Source organism: Phascolarctos cinereus, unplaced genomic scaffold, assembly GCF_003287225.1.
Source record: "Phascolarctos cinereus isolate Bilbo 61053 unplaced genomic scaffold, phaCin_HiC Scaffold_726;HRSCAF=1367, whole genome shotgun sequence".
Lineage (NCBI taxonomy): Eukaryota > Metazoa > Chordata > Mammalia > Diprotodontia > Phascolarctidae > Phascolarctos > Phascolarctos cinereus.
This window is the reverse complement of record NW_027556098.1, coordinates 320,268,900-320,283,593: the sequence shown is the minus strand read 5'-3', so window position 1 is coordinate 320,283,593 and position 14,694 is coordinate 320,268,900. Positions and strand designations below refer to the sequence as shown.

General features: G+C 40.3%; 1 protein-coding gene across 4 annotated transcripts in view; it reads right to left on the bottom strand.

Annotated features, from left to right (window-relative positions):
- Positions 1–1,913: 1,913 nt before the first annotated feature.
- The window catches only part of AAMDC (adipogenesis associated Mth938 domain containing), a 37,731-nt gene continuing 24,950 nt past the window's right edge, over positions 1,914–14,694 (bottom strand). For all 4 annotated transcript variants that reach the window (XM_020989506.1, XM_020989503.2, XM_020989504.2 and 1 more), the window contains 2 exons: positions 4,111–4,206; positions 1,914–2,102 (listed from right to left, as the gene is read on the bottom strand). In XM_020989506.1, the coding sequence (XP_020845165.1) occupies positions 1,962–2,102; positions 4,111–4,206 (237 nt within the window). In that variant the 3' untranslated portion in view covers positions 1,914–1,961. The remainder of the gene's footprint in view (positions 2,103–4,110; positions 4,207–14,694) is intronic.

Here is a 14,694-nt window from a genome sequence, read left to right as displayed (position 1 = left end):
AGAGACGAGGGGTTAGTAGGGTAACGTACTGAGTTCTAGGGAGTCTGACATGTCTAAATGGCAGCTGGTAATAGAAGACTTTAGCTCAGGTGAGAGGCTAGCGCTGTATGTATAGGAATCATCTGCATAGAAAGGTTAAATGACCCCACAGGATCTTGGTGTAATCCCCCAGTGAAACAGTATAAAATGAAAACAGAATGAGGGCCAGGAAAGAGCTTCTGGGGCCACCTACTACTGTCAGTGCACGTGACATGGATGAAGAACCAGCACAGGAGAATTAAGAGTAATTAAACAGACAGGAAAACCAGGAGGGAGCAGTGCTACAAAAACCTGTACGTAAAAGAGTATCCAGGAGAAGAAGGTGATCCATCATGTCAAATGCTGCAGAGGTCTTAGTAAAGGCCACTGGATTTGACAATTAAGAGATCACTGATAACTTTGAAGAGGCAGTTTCAGTTCAGCAATGAAGTTGGAAGCCATATTATTGAGACAGCAGGTGAATCCAGTTTGGGAAATAAATAGTATGTTAACTTGACCACAGAGCATATGACAAGGAGTGATATGAAGGCTAGAAAATTAGTTTTTAGGTCAGGTAAGTCAGCTATCTCCTAGGCAACGAGGACCCACCATAAGTCTCAGAGTGGAGTCATGCCTAGACATTAGGAAGATTATTTGGATAGATATGGGAAAGATGAACTGGAATGGGGAAGAGGATATATGTAAAGAAATAAGGTAGGGGGCTATGCTTACAGTTCAGGTGAAAGGTGATATGGACCTGAACTGGCAACGTGGACAGAAAAGGAGATGAAACTGATGTTGAAGAGGAAGACTTGAATGGGGTGAGAGGGTGAGGATGAGGAAAGACAACATTCTATATCTTGGATGAGATTAGGGAAGTTGGGAGGAGATGCTGATTTAGGGGGAAATGATGTTCAGTTTTGGAAGGCCAAGCTTGAGGTCCCAAAAGGATAAAAGTGGGAGATGTAAAGGGAGGAGATTGGGCTGACATAAAAGTAAGAGTCAGCCTGAGGCCATTTAGTCCACATAGACACCCTTCGATACAGACATAGCCCCTGAGAGTGTTGCTGGATTATGGGACAGGGTAATAATTGCGGTGAATAATAATAATGTGAATAACAATATGATCCTTAAGTCATGAAGTACTGTTACATATAGTAGATTGTCTTTAATAAGGCAGGTGTTAAATGAAGTCATTAGAATGGGGAAAATCACCAACCAGAAAGGGTGCTGAAAGATAAGAAAGCCTAGGATAAAGCTTTAGAGGATGCTAGGCAAAGTATATAGGACCATGGTGGTTAGGTAGAAAAAGCAGTCTTGTGGTGATTACAGGAAGAGAGATTGTTCGAGAGTCAGAAGTGTCAAATGGTACAGAAAAGCCCAGGAGGTCAAAGACTGACAAAAAGATCATCACACCTTGCCAGTAATGTCTTATTGTGAAAGTTTTCCTCTGTTCCTCATTCTCCAGGCCCTTACTAAGCCTGGTTTAGACTCACGGAGACCTTTTCATTTCCTGACCAGCTGCACGCTTTTGGATTTCTTCCTTGTGCCCCAGGAACCTCACCATCCTGGAAGAGCCCATCAAGCCCTGGCACTCAGTCCTGCTTTGGGCCCCTCCCTCCCTTGGTGTCCAGGCCAGCCACCTCTGCATTTCCTACCTGGCTGCACTCTTTGAGACTTCTCCATTATGCCTCCTCACCAGATACCTTCCCTTCCTACCCCCTTTTCCCTTTGTGTACTGTCTTCTCCCGTTAGACTGTAAGCTCCTTGTGGGCAAGGAATGTCTTTTTCATATTTGTAATCTGCAGCATTTAGCACAGTGGTTGGCACACAGCTTGTTCTTAATAAATGTTTAATGACTGACTAGGGTGAAAGGAGAGGGTATAAGTGATAAGTCACATTCATGAATCAGTTTTATTTTTTTCTAAACTTGGAAGGTGCCATCAGCAGGTAGAGTGGAAGACACCTCCCACTTTGACTCCTTGAGCAGCTAGAGCATTGTATTCTTTCACAGCCTGTTCTGTCTGGAGGACCAGGACATTTATCCCTTGTCTCTTGAGGTAGTCCACGGTAGATGCTGGCACCTGGGAAAGAGATAAACGTGATAATAAAGCTTGAGCCTAAAGACCCAGCTACTGTTAATGGCCCCTTTCTCATTACCATTAGGAAACACAAGGGCACTACTCAACGACAATGATGAGGGTAACATCTCATTCATGGGAACATCACTTATCTAGCAACTTTGACTATTTGGAATACAGCTGAAAACCCAGAAGGAAGTATAAAGGGTGTCTGAACAGCTAAAAGAGATGTCTTGAAGTCTATGCTTTAAAACTCTCTTCATAAGAGGCCCCTGCTTCAAGCCTATACATTTATTCTTATTTTAAAATTAATTCTAACACCGGTTGTTAATCTCAGTTTCCAGTCTGCAGCAGATTAGAAGCTGTAAATCAGAAAGGCAATATCAGGCTACACAAAAACACCCTGAGAACAATAAAAAGTGACAGCTGATAACATGCCAGGGAGGAAAGAGCCAGAAAAGCTAAACGATGTAAATAGCAGACACAGAAAAAAACAAAACATAACAAACAAAAACTAAAAAATCCTCAAATATCTAAATGTATGGGGCCCCTCAGTGCAGGGGCAGTCTCAGCTCTGAGAGTAGCAATAGATTGTCGAGCTGGAAAAAAATTAATGTTAACAATAATCCCAAGTCATCAGGAAAGGTTTTGGTTCTATTCAATTTACTACATTTAATAAGACAGGGAACTGTGTTAGCCATAAAGAAAGCTTCCATCCAGTACTTCTATACATCTGCGTCTTCACTGGAAGGGGCAGTTGCTCCACAAATGTGTATCACAAATCTTAAACATTTTTGCAAATGGTCTTATAAATTACCAAATTGCCAAAATGCAATTCTCCCTTTACTGGCCAACTGTATGCATTTGGTTAGACTAGTTTTCTGACAACAGGCATGTGATATTTTGTCTTCAGGCCTTTCAGGCTGGCAGGACCTGCCAGAGGGTGTGCTCCACTGGTTTAGGCTCTGGCTGTGAAGAACATCGAAAATAGTTATAATTTAAAAATTAAAAGCTTGGTAAAGTTAAAGGAGCTACACTTCAGTTTTTTAGAAATTTTGCTTATGTGAGAAAATAAGCTCAGATCTTGTATTCGGTTCTCATTTAGCCAATGTATGAAAAAATGAGTCACAATCGAGAGTTTTTTATTTGTCTTTTGCCTGTGGCTTGCACTGAGTGAATCACTAGGTATATTTATGGCATAAAAGATGAACAGTACAGCATGATGAAAAGAGCACTGATGTGTAAAAGGTCAGTTATTGATCTGAAACTTCCCAGCTATGTGACTGTGGACAAGTCACTTAACTTCTCTAAGCCTCAGTTTTCTCATCAGTAAAATGGGGAAGAAAACACTTACCAATTACTTTTGTTAGTGAGAAAAAAGCGCTATAGAAATGGGAGCCATTTCCTACTGTTGGACAACTGGGATAATAGTTGCCTCTATGTACCTTTTAATAGTGTTTTGAAGATTATTTAAAAAGAGAAACTGGGGGTAACTTCTTTATAGATGTGAATTTTCTCCCCTGCTTCCTCCACTCTTCCTGGCTATGCCTTTCTGGGGAAGGTTTCAAGTGGAGCATTACAAGTACCTGTACAAAAAGCTCTATGAAAGTGCTTATAGCCAAGTAATGTGCATATATATATATATATATATATGGTATAGATAACCAAGTAATGTGCATACATACATACATACACACACACACACAAGCCAATTATACATAGCCAAGAAAGTGCTTACAGCCAAGGTTGTTCAGGAATACCACCACTACACCCTTCTTAGAAGAAAAGAAATCAAAGACCCAGAGATGGAATAGTACAATAGAAGGGAGAGGATACAGGCACTGGGCCTATTTCTGATACCCTATGTACCTAAAGCAAGTCCTGTATTTCAGGAGCCCCGAGACAGAGAATTCACAAAGCTACATACTCCATAGTAACAGAAAATGAGGATGGGGGAAACAGGGCCCTGGAGATCAATGCTGTGAGGCATGTCACCATGTCTAATACGCACCTTCAATGCTTCACTCATTCCACGGCCAATTACAAGGGTTTGGACCCCCTTCTTGGCTACTTCCTCCACATCTGCAGGCTGCACACCTGGGGAATGCTGGATATGGAAACAAAAAGTTTACTATGTGCCTAGGATACTGGCTTCTTTATCCTTCCTTTGCAAATGGGAGTTCCCATGGCATGTTATAAGAATCTCGCTGTCTAAAGGACTTTAAAAAACAGATCAGTTTTCACCTGACAGGGACAATGTAGTCCTGCCTAAAGACAGGCAGATGAGGAAGATAACTTCTTAAAGTTATCTTCCTACCCTATGATTCTATGAAATACTTGTCTTCCCTTATGTCATGTAAATTACGTTTTGTCTTTCAGGAGTCTTTTTTTTATTAACTGGTAGAGAATTTTAAATCACAATAAGGACATGGTTAAGTGTAAAATTTACAATAAGGAAAAATAATTCAAATACTTAGAAGCTGATGGGCTCTGAACTACCAGGGAAAGAGAACATAACAGAATATGACTGTACCTTGAGATTAACTGTATTGAATTTCAGAGTTGTAAGGGATTTTAAAAAACCTTTACCTGACATATAAATACCCTCTACAACAGTCTCAAGAAGTGGTCTTTCAGCCTCTTCCTGAATACTAGAAATGATGAAAAACCCACGTCTTCATTGGGAAACTCATGCTATGTTTGGACAATTCTAAATACAAAGTTCTTTTAGCTCACTGTGCTAAACAGTGCCTCCCTGAACCTTCTTTGCAATCTTCTAAGTTCTAGATTCTGGAGTTACACAGAACAAGTCCAAACCCTTTAGGCCTCATTTAACATTTAAAAAATTTTATTTTTACTCATTTAACATTGCTGACTACTCCTTCTTCTAGGACACTCTCTCCTGCCTAGGTTTTTGTGACATTTGTCTGTCTGGGTTCTTCTCAAGCTCCTTGCTGGATCATCATTCATGTCCTGCTTCTTTCTACATGGGTATGTCATAAGGTTCTGTCATGGTCTTATTTTCTTCTATGTTGTGTCTTGGAGATTTCATAAGATTCCATAAGCTCAATGGTGTACTCTATGTAGATAATTCCAAAATCTATGTATGCCCCAATATTTCTCCCAAGATCTGATCAAATCATAACTGCCAGATGGACATCTCCACCTGGATATCCCATAGGTATCTCAAACTCATGTCTAAAACAGAATTCTTTATCATTCTCCACTAAATCCTCTTCCCCGCCTAACTCCCCATTTCTGGTGAGGGTACTGCCAATGTTTTAGTAAGGTTCACAACCGTAGAGCCATCCCCAAGTCTTCTCTCATACACCCCATAACCAATGGAGGTTAATAACTCCTCAGTGTCTCTTATCTTCATCTCCCTATCTTTACTCATATTGTCATCCCTCCTCACTTCCCCTCTCCAAATTTATATTCCTAAAGCACTGGTGGCTCCTTACTGCCCTTAGTATAATGTACAAACACCTGTATTTGGCATTTAGAGTGCGTTCACATTCTTATTCTAATCCATCTTCACAGGCTTATTTCACATTCTTTCTCTTCATAATCCATACTCTAGCTAACCTACCCCTCTTGCTGCTCCTGTAGACGACATTCTACCTCTGGCCACAAGCTTCTGCATAGCCTGACCCCAATCCTATAATGATTCTCCTACTCACTTCTGCCTACTGGAACCCCTGGCTCTTTAAAAAAAGAAAACTGTTGGGCAGCTACGTGGCGCAGTGAATAGAGCTCTGGCCTTGGAGTCAGGAGGACTTGAGTTCAAATGTGACCTCAGACCCTTGACACTTACTAGCCGTGTGACCCTGGGCAAGTTACTTAACCTCAACTGCCTTGCCAAAAAACAAAACAAAACAAAACAGCATGGGACAGCTAGGTGGTGGTGGATAGAGCTCTGGCCCTGGAGTCAGGAGAACCTGAGTTCAAATATGGCCTCAGACACTTGACACTTACTAGGTGTGTGACCCTGGGCAAGTCACTTAACCCCGACTGTCTCATAAAAAAAAACAACAACAAAAAAGCAAAAAAAATTGTTTTCAATTAAAAAAAACTACTTTATCTTACTTCTACCACCCCTCCCTATTGGAAAGAAAAAAAGGAAAGCAAAAACCCTTGTTAACACATATGCATATACAAGCAAAACAAATTCTTGCACTATGTAAAAAAAAATTATGTCTCATTCTGACCCCCAAGTCCATTACCTCTCTGTCAGGAGGTGGGCAGTAGGCTTCCATCATTGATCTGCTAAAATTGTGGCTGGTCACTGCATTCATCAATGTTCTTACATCTTTCAAAGTTGTTAGTCTTTACGATGCTATTTGTATAGTACAAATTGTTTCCTTGGTCCTGCTCATTTCCTTCTTCATTAGTTTGTATAAACTTTCGCTGGGTTCTCTGAAATTATTTCCTTCACCATTTCTTTTTTTGTTTGTTTGTTTTTTTGTGAGGCAATTGGGGTTAAGTGACTTGCCCAGAGTCACACAGGTAGTGAGTGTTATGTGTCTGAGGCCGGCTGAACTCGGGTTCTCCTGACTCCAGGGCCGATGCTCTATCCACTGTGCCACCTACCTGCCCTTCCTTCATCATTTCTTAAGAGCAACAGTATCCCATTCATGTACAACAAATGGTGGTATGATACAATTTATGTACTCAGTCACTCCACAAGTGATAGGCAACTCCTTAATTTCCAGTTCTTTGTCACCACACAGAGCTACTATAAATATTTTGTACATATGGTCCTTTTGCTCTTTTCATCTCTCTTCAAGGTTCAACTCCAGTTTATCTCCTATACTTTTTCTTACATCCTCTGCTCTTAGTGTCTCCTCTAAAATTACTTTACATATATTTTCTATTTACTTTCCTGTGTACATGTTGCTTGCTTCTTCCATACTCTCCAGTAGAATGGAAGCCTTTTGAGGAAAGGGACTATTTTTGTTTTTGTTTCTCAAATGCTTAACACAGTTCTTGGCACATAGTAAGCACTTAATACGCCGCAGAAGGAAATGGCAAACCACTCCAGTTTCTTTGCCAAGAAAACCACCACGTGGGGTCATGAAGAACTGGACACAACTGAACAACAACAAAAAGGCTCAATGCAGGCTACTTGAAACAGGGTTATAGTTTGCCTGATACTTTTGTCTTTACAAGAACTTAATTCTCCCTAACAAATCCAAAGAACAGGCAACAACAAACAAAGACACCCAAACTCCATAAACAATTATACAAAGCAACATAAAAAGTGGTTACAAAGGATTGTTTATGGAACTGTATCCCTGTTATTTACCAGATGCTAAAAGAAATAATGGTTATGTATATTAAATTTAATAAAGGTAAATCCAAAATTATCCATTATATTTACTCAATGTTTCTGTTTGAGGTTAATTTTTTATGTAGTTGAAGTGTGAAAACTGCTTGACAGTTTGATTTATTATATGTTGTTCTTTTAGTTCTCTTTAAAAAAAACTATAATACTTTTCACAGAAATCTTTGCATACTTCTTTATAATCATATTCGTCATTCCTATGGCCTGACTTTTTTTTAGGCAATCAAGGTTAAGTGACTTGTCTAGGATCATACAGCTAGGAAGTGTTCGGGGCCTGCCTGAAAGAATTTTAACAAAAATCTTTTTACCTAATTACCTATGATGCCTTTCATTAAAGGTGATACAGAGTTGATCCTGAGTGCTTAAAGACTGTATCAACAGAGCACAAGCTCTGGCAGGTCAGACTGGAAAAAACTTTGAATATCAGTCCACCGTAATGGACTGTGTTTCTGTTGTCCAAGGACAAATTTAGCTTGAGAGGCTGGCTATTAGGTAAGTATTTCCTTTCTTGACTACAGCAATTCATGAAACTATCTACTATTGAGGGTTTGTGACCTCTATCGGTGAAAGCTGTACTCTGATCAATGATGTCGTCTTTCCTCCCCATCCCCCAATAGATCTTTTAATATAATGAAGAAGCTAGCATATATCACGTTAACAGAACCAGTACCCATCCGCCTGCTGATACCACTAGGTAGCTTCCAGACAGATAGAATTCTGATCATGTGACCCACTACTAAAAATTCAAGACACCTCTAATTCCAATCAAGTAGACCATGTTAGCTGCTTGGGTAAATAACTCTGGGAAGAAAAGGGGTGGGTAGCCATGGACCCATGACAACAGCAGAGATCAATGAGCTAACTCAGTAAGTGAAAATGCAAGGACAGGAAGAACATAGGTCAGCAGTCTGGGATTTGCTCAGTGAACATGCCCAGCCTTTATAGCCTCAGGGAATTGGCTGAAAGCATCTTTTAAAAGAAAGCATCACAGTTTCAGTAATGCAGATCTCTGAAATAGGTCTAATTATTCTAAGAGAGCCAGAACATACTGTATTATCATTTGGATGTTTATCATGGAGGCAGAGCTCTCTGAGATTTTTCCCCGATAAGATTCAGACCTCAAAGTGTCAGTTCTTTCTGGGAGAGTGGAGATGCCTTGGAGACATTCCAGTGGTCTTTTGTCTGTCAGTGGATAGCTGGAATAAGTAGATGACATACCTGGGGATTAATGCGATAATTTGTTTTTGATGGGGTACAAGCCTAGGCTGTGTTGGCTCAGCTTGTGCCTATGAAAGGCATTCTCTGTTATAATTAGGATTCATTAGCAAAGTGAGGATGCAGTTAGCTGGCTGTAAGCTCCTTGAGGGCAGGATCTATCTTATACCTACCTCTCTGGATCCTCTAAAGTGCTGAGCACTGAGCCTATTGAGTAGACTTGAATAAATTTTTTTTGAAACTGTTGTTGGCAATGATAATGACCACTTGTAGTCTCATCTTCTATGATTCCATGAAGGCATCCATGAGGCAATTCACTGTCCAATTCAAAGAAAGCCCCTTTTACCCCAATTGATAAATGGGCAAAGGAGATGAACAAGCAGTTTTCAGATGAAGAAATTAAAGCTATCTAGAGTCACGTGAAAAAATGCTCTAAATCACTATTGATTAGAGAAATGCAAATTAAAACAACTCTGAGGTACCTCATCACACCTGTAAGATTGGCTAATATGGCAGAAAAAGAAAATGATAAATGTTGGAGAAGATGTGGGGAAATTGGAATTTATTAAAGGATTTTTGGCAGAGTTGTGAACTGATCCACCCATTCAGGAGAGCAATATGAAACTACACCCAAAGGGCAATCAAAACTGTGCACACCCTTTGATTCTGCAATACCACTCCTAGGTCTGTATCCCAAAAAGACCATAAAGAAGGGAAAAGGACACACATGTACAAAAACATTTATAGCAGCTCTTTTTGTGGTAGCCAAGAATTGGAAATTGAGAGGATGCCTATCAATTGGGGAATGGCTGAACAAACTGTGGCATGTGAATGTAATGGAATACTCGTGTGCTATAAGAAATGATGAGCAGGCAGATTCCATGTGGATGATTCCATAGTCACTTAAGTGATTTTCCAAAAGCACTGATCTGATCATGTCACACCTTCTCCCCCATCCCATCCCCCATCTCTCCCCTTTAGCCTTCGTCTTTCCTCTCCAGAGCAAATACAAAACACTCTATTTGGCATTCAAAGCCCTTCATAATCTAGGCCCCTCTTCCCTTTCCAGTCTTCTTATATCTTACTCCCCAATATGAACTTTTTGATCCAGTGACACTGGTCTCTTGGTTATTCCACAAACAAGACATTTCCTCAGGCCTGGAAAGCTCTCCCTTCTCTGCTTTGATTACTTACCTCCTGGGTTTCCTTTAAATCACAGTTAAAATCCCATCTTGTACAGGATGCCTTCCCTAACCCTCTGAAGTCCAGTGCTCCTCCTCTTTTACTTATTTCCTGTTTCTTCTGCATTTAGCTTGTTTTGCATGTATTTGCTTGCATGTTGTCTCCCCCATTAGACTGAGCTCCTTGAGGACAGGGACTTTCTTTTGCCTCTTCTTGTATCCTCAGCACTTAGCCCACTGTGTAGCACACAGTAAGTCACCTAATAAGTATTTATTGAATGAATGAATGAATGAATGGTGGGAGGTTGTCTCAGGGGGAAGGCAAAACTAGGGAAAAGGTTCTTGTAGAGTATGGAACTTCAGCTGAGGCTTGAAGGAGTCCTGGGAAGCTAAGAGGTGGAGATGAGGAGGGAGAGTGTTCCAGCTGTGGGGACAGCCAGCTCTTGAAGTGATCCATCTCATTTTTGGACAGCTCCAAATGTGAGGAAGTTTTTCCCAAATATAAAGTCAAATTTTCCTCTTTGTAACTTCCATCCATTGCTTTTGGCTTTGTTCTGTGAGGCCATATAGAGCAAGCCAGCTCTCCAAGTACTTGAAGATAGCTATTCATGTCTCCACTGAACCTCATCTTTTCAGGCCAAACTTGTCCAGTTTCTTCAACTGATTCTCATATGACAGAGGGGTTTACCTTCTTTGCACATTTTCCAGCCTATGAAAGTCCTTAAACCGTGATGCTCAGAACTAAACACAGCATCCCAGAAGAGGTCTTAGCACGGAAGAGTACACTGGACCATCACGTCCCCATGCCTGAAAGCTAAGCCTTCTTAATGAAGCCCAAGATCACATTATCTTTTTGGCCGCCACACCACAATGCTGACTCATTAAATCTGCAGATCAATAAAACCTTCATCTCTTTCTCTATAACTGCTACATGACCATGCCTCCCTAATCTTATACTTGAGAAGTTGATTTTTTGTACACAAGTGTAAAACTTTATACTTATCTCTACTGAATTTCATCTATTAGATTTAGCCAATGCTCAGCCTGTCAAGATGGTTTTGGATACTGACTCTATCATCCAGTTAGCTGTTAGCTGTCTTTCCCAGCTTTGTGTCACCTATAAATGAGAAAAGTACACACCATTTATGCCTTTGTTCAAGTCACTGATCTGGACAAAAAGCAAGTTTTATCCAACAAATTCTGAATAATTGTATTATTGTGTCTAGTCTGTATTTCTCCATCTCATCCACAACAACAGTATGGCTGGCGCACCTGAGTTACTATCTTCAAATATCTGAAAATGTGTCATGACAGAAGGGGGGTTAGATTCATTCTACGTGACTACAGAGTGCAGAACTGAGACCTGTCTTTGTAAGTGAAGGGGAGACTACTTTTATCTTTCTGAAAGAGCTTCCTGACAATCAGAACCATCCAACAAAGGAACAAGCTGCCTTAGAAAGAAGTAAACTTCTTGCTGAAAGTGTTCAAGCAGAGGCTGGATGTCCACTTCAATCAACAAGCATCTAACAAGCTTCTACTATGTGCTAGCTACTGGGGATACGAATACAATAAATGAAACAATCCTTACTTGAAAGGCACTTATATTCTGTGGGGGAGAAAACAAGGAAAAGCATGTACTGGAAACAATGTAAGGAGACCAAATACAAAGCAGCCAAATACAAAAGAGTTTGAGAGGATCAGGAAAGATTCCATGGAGAAGGCAAAAGAGAGGACGCTATGGGGTAGAAGGAGAAAACACATTTGGGGGAAGGGATGGAGCCAGTACAAAGGCACTGGGCCAAGAGATGGATGGACAGGTGGATGGATGGAGAGAAAAAGAGGGGGGGGAGAGAGAGAGAGCGTGTGAGAGTGTGTGTGTGTGTGTGTGTGTGTGTGTGTGTGTGTGGCCACTTTGGCCTTTCTCTCCATCCATCAGGGATGCTATGCTGTAAAGGAAGGCTGTGTGGGAGACGGCGGGCTGAATTAGATCATCTCTGGAATCTCTCCCAAGTCTGAGCGCCTCTGGTTTAGTACTCCCTGGATTGACAGAGACAAAATGTCATGTAGATAGTGTTGTTGAGTCTAGAAACATAAGCCTTAACTGAGGAAGAGATGATGCAAAGTGATCAGAGAGGACTGACCTCATGCCTGTGAAGTCTGATTTGCTGGATACTGAGAAGGTTCCACTTCCCCCTCCCTAATCCCCAGTATCTGAAATTTTACCACTAGAAATATATTCATTGGTACAAAAGCAATGAACTCCAAGTTTTAAATATGTGAATAAAATATCTGAGTGTGAATTTTTAAAAAATATAACATATCCTTCTAATACAGCAAGCTAAGATCAGGACACTGAGTCCCTTAAATTCAACAAGCATCAGGTGCCTACTATGTACAAGACACTGTATTAGGGATAAAGAAAAACAAAACCAGTTCCTTACTACAAGGACCTTACATTCTGTTGGGTCACATTACAGGTAAATAGATGAACAAATGCAAGATCGTTGGATAAGGGATAAAGTATGAACAACTAGGGGATCAGGAAAGACTTTCTGGACGAAGTAGCTTGTAAGTTGAGTCTTCGAATAAAGTTAAGGATTTTAAAAGGTGTTAGTTGGGAAGCCATCTGGCTGTTTCCCCAAAAACCACACTCCATCTCTCACCTGAAGGCATTTTCTCTGGCTGTTCCCCATGCCTGGAATACTCTACCTCCTTCACTCCAACCACAGACCTCCCTGGCTTCCTTTAAGTCCCCATTAAAATCCTACTTTCTACAGGAAGCTTTCCCCAACCCTCTTAATTCCATGTGCCTTCCTTCTGTTGATTACTTTCTATTTATTCTGTACATAGTTTGTTTATAAGTATTTATTTGCATGTTGTTTCTCCCATTTTAAGTTCCTTAAGGGCAAGGGCTGCCTTTTGCCTCTTTTTGTATCCCCTGAACTTAGCATAGCATTTGGCACTTAATAAATGCTTATTGACTGAGGGAGTGTTATAATCACAGGGGACAGCCAGTAAAAAAGCAGAGAGGCAAGAGATGCAGTATCAACTTAGGGGAACAGCAAGTGGGTCACTTAATCTGGAATAGTGTGTAAAGGTGAGAAATGTGAAATAAGTCTGGAAAGGAACCCTGGAGCTGGGCTGTCTAAGATTTTATGTACCCCACTGAGCAGTATGTATTTTTATTATAGAGAAAACAGGAAGGCACCAAGGACTCTTAGGAAGGTGAGAAACCGTTGGTTACTCAAGCATTAGAGAGAGGGGGTAAGAAGGTGGGAACTTAATCTGCGATTTCACTGGCATGGCTAGAAATTCTCTCTACAAAGAGACTGGCCCTAATTCTGTGATTTCTAGTCTGAAAGTTGCCTGAGGCACTATGAGGTCACTCAACCAGCATCCATCAGAGGCAAGACATGAATTTATGTATTCCTGACTATAAGAACAGGTCTCTCCTGGGCAGCTAGGTGGCACAGTGTACACAGTTCTAAGCCTAAAGTCAGGAAGACCTGAGTTCAAATCCAGCCTCAGACACTTATTAGTTATGTGACCCTAGACAAGTCATTTCCTCTATTTGCTTCAGTTCCCTCATCTATGAAAATGAGCTGGAGAAGGAAATGGCAAACTACTCCAGTGTCTTTACCAAGAAAACCCCAAATGGGGTCACAAAGAGTCTGACATAACTGAAGCGACTGAACAAGAAGCTACCCCTCCTACACGATGGGAAGCCTGTTTTGACAGCTGAGTAGAGGACAGACTGGAGAAGTTGGAATCAGTAAGGCTACTGACATAGTTCAGGTGAAGGTGATGAAAGCCTAAATTAGGGTGGTGAGGGAATAAGAATTTTAAAAATATTTTACTGATGCAGATTTTTAAAAAATTTTGGTCACTTGCCAATACCCAAGCCCCCTGCTCCAAAAGAATCCTTGCTTGTAACAAAGAAGTATAATTAATCAAAAGAAACCAGCACATTTATCATGCCTGAGAGTACATTCTTCAGTCCGCATTTTGTTTGCAAAAAGATATTAAAAATCCTCCTTTTTAGTAAAACTGAAAATATTAAGAAATAACATTTTTCTCTAAAAAACCCCTTCCAAGATGTTAGGAAAAGACCCTTGGAAAAATGAGTGATAGGTTGAGGAAAGAAATTCTTTTCTTAGGGAAAAGGCTTAAGGGTAATAAAAAAGAATATCCCTAGTCTACTTCTCTCATTGTGTCTTTACCCATCTGAAGTAATGAGTGATAGAACTCACCCTTCTCTATTGAGAAAAAATTAAGATATCTATGGAACGAAGGAGGTCCCTTAACTCCAGGAACGAGGTGAGTAGTTTTGGGGTGAATGGGATGGTGACTTGGTTACTCAACAAATTTTGGAAATATTAATCCATATTGCATATTTTTAAAAAAGGGATCTTTTCCTCATTCAAGATTCCTATAAATGTTATCCAAATGTTACAGTACTAGTATTAAAAATTTTTTTCTCCAACATAGTCTATCACTTCTCTATTTAGAAGAGAAAAGTATGATCCTCTGGAGGCAAGATTGGTCAATGCATTAATCTGTTTTCTGATATCTTTTAGTGTTATTTTCCTTTATTATATTGTTATTGCATATATTTATTATTCTCTCAGTTCTGCTTATATCACTTTGAAACAGTTCATATAAGATTTCCCAAGTTTCTTTAATCTTCACATGGGAATAAGAATTTGGATACAATAGCCCTGAAGTCAGGAGGTCCTGAGTTCAAATGCAGCCTCAGACCAAACACTTAACACTTACTAGCTGTGTGACCCTGGGCAAGTCACTTAACCCCAACTACCTAAAAATTAAAAAAAAATTTGATCAAGAAGGTAGGAGA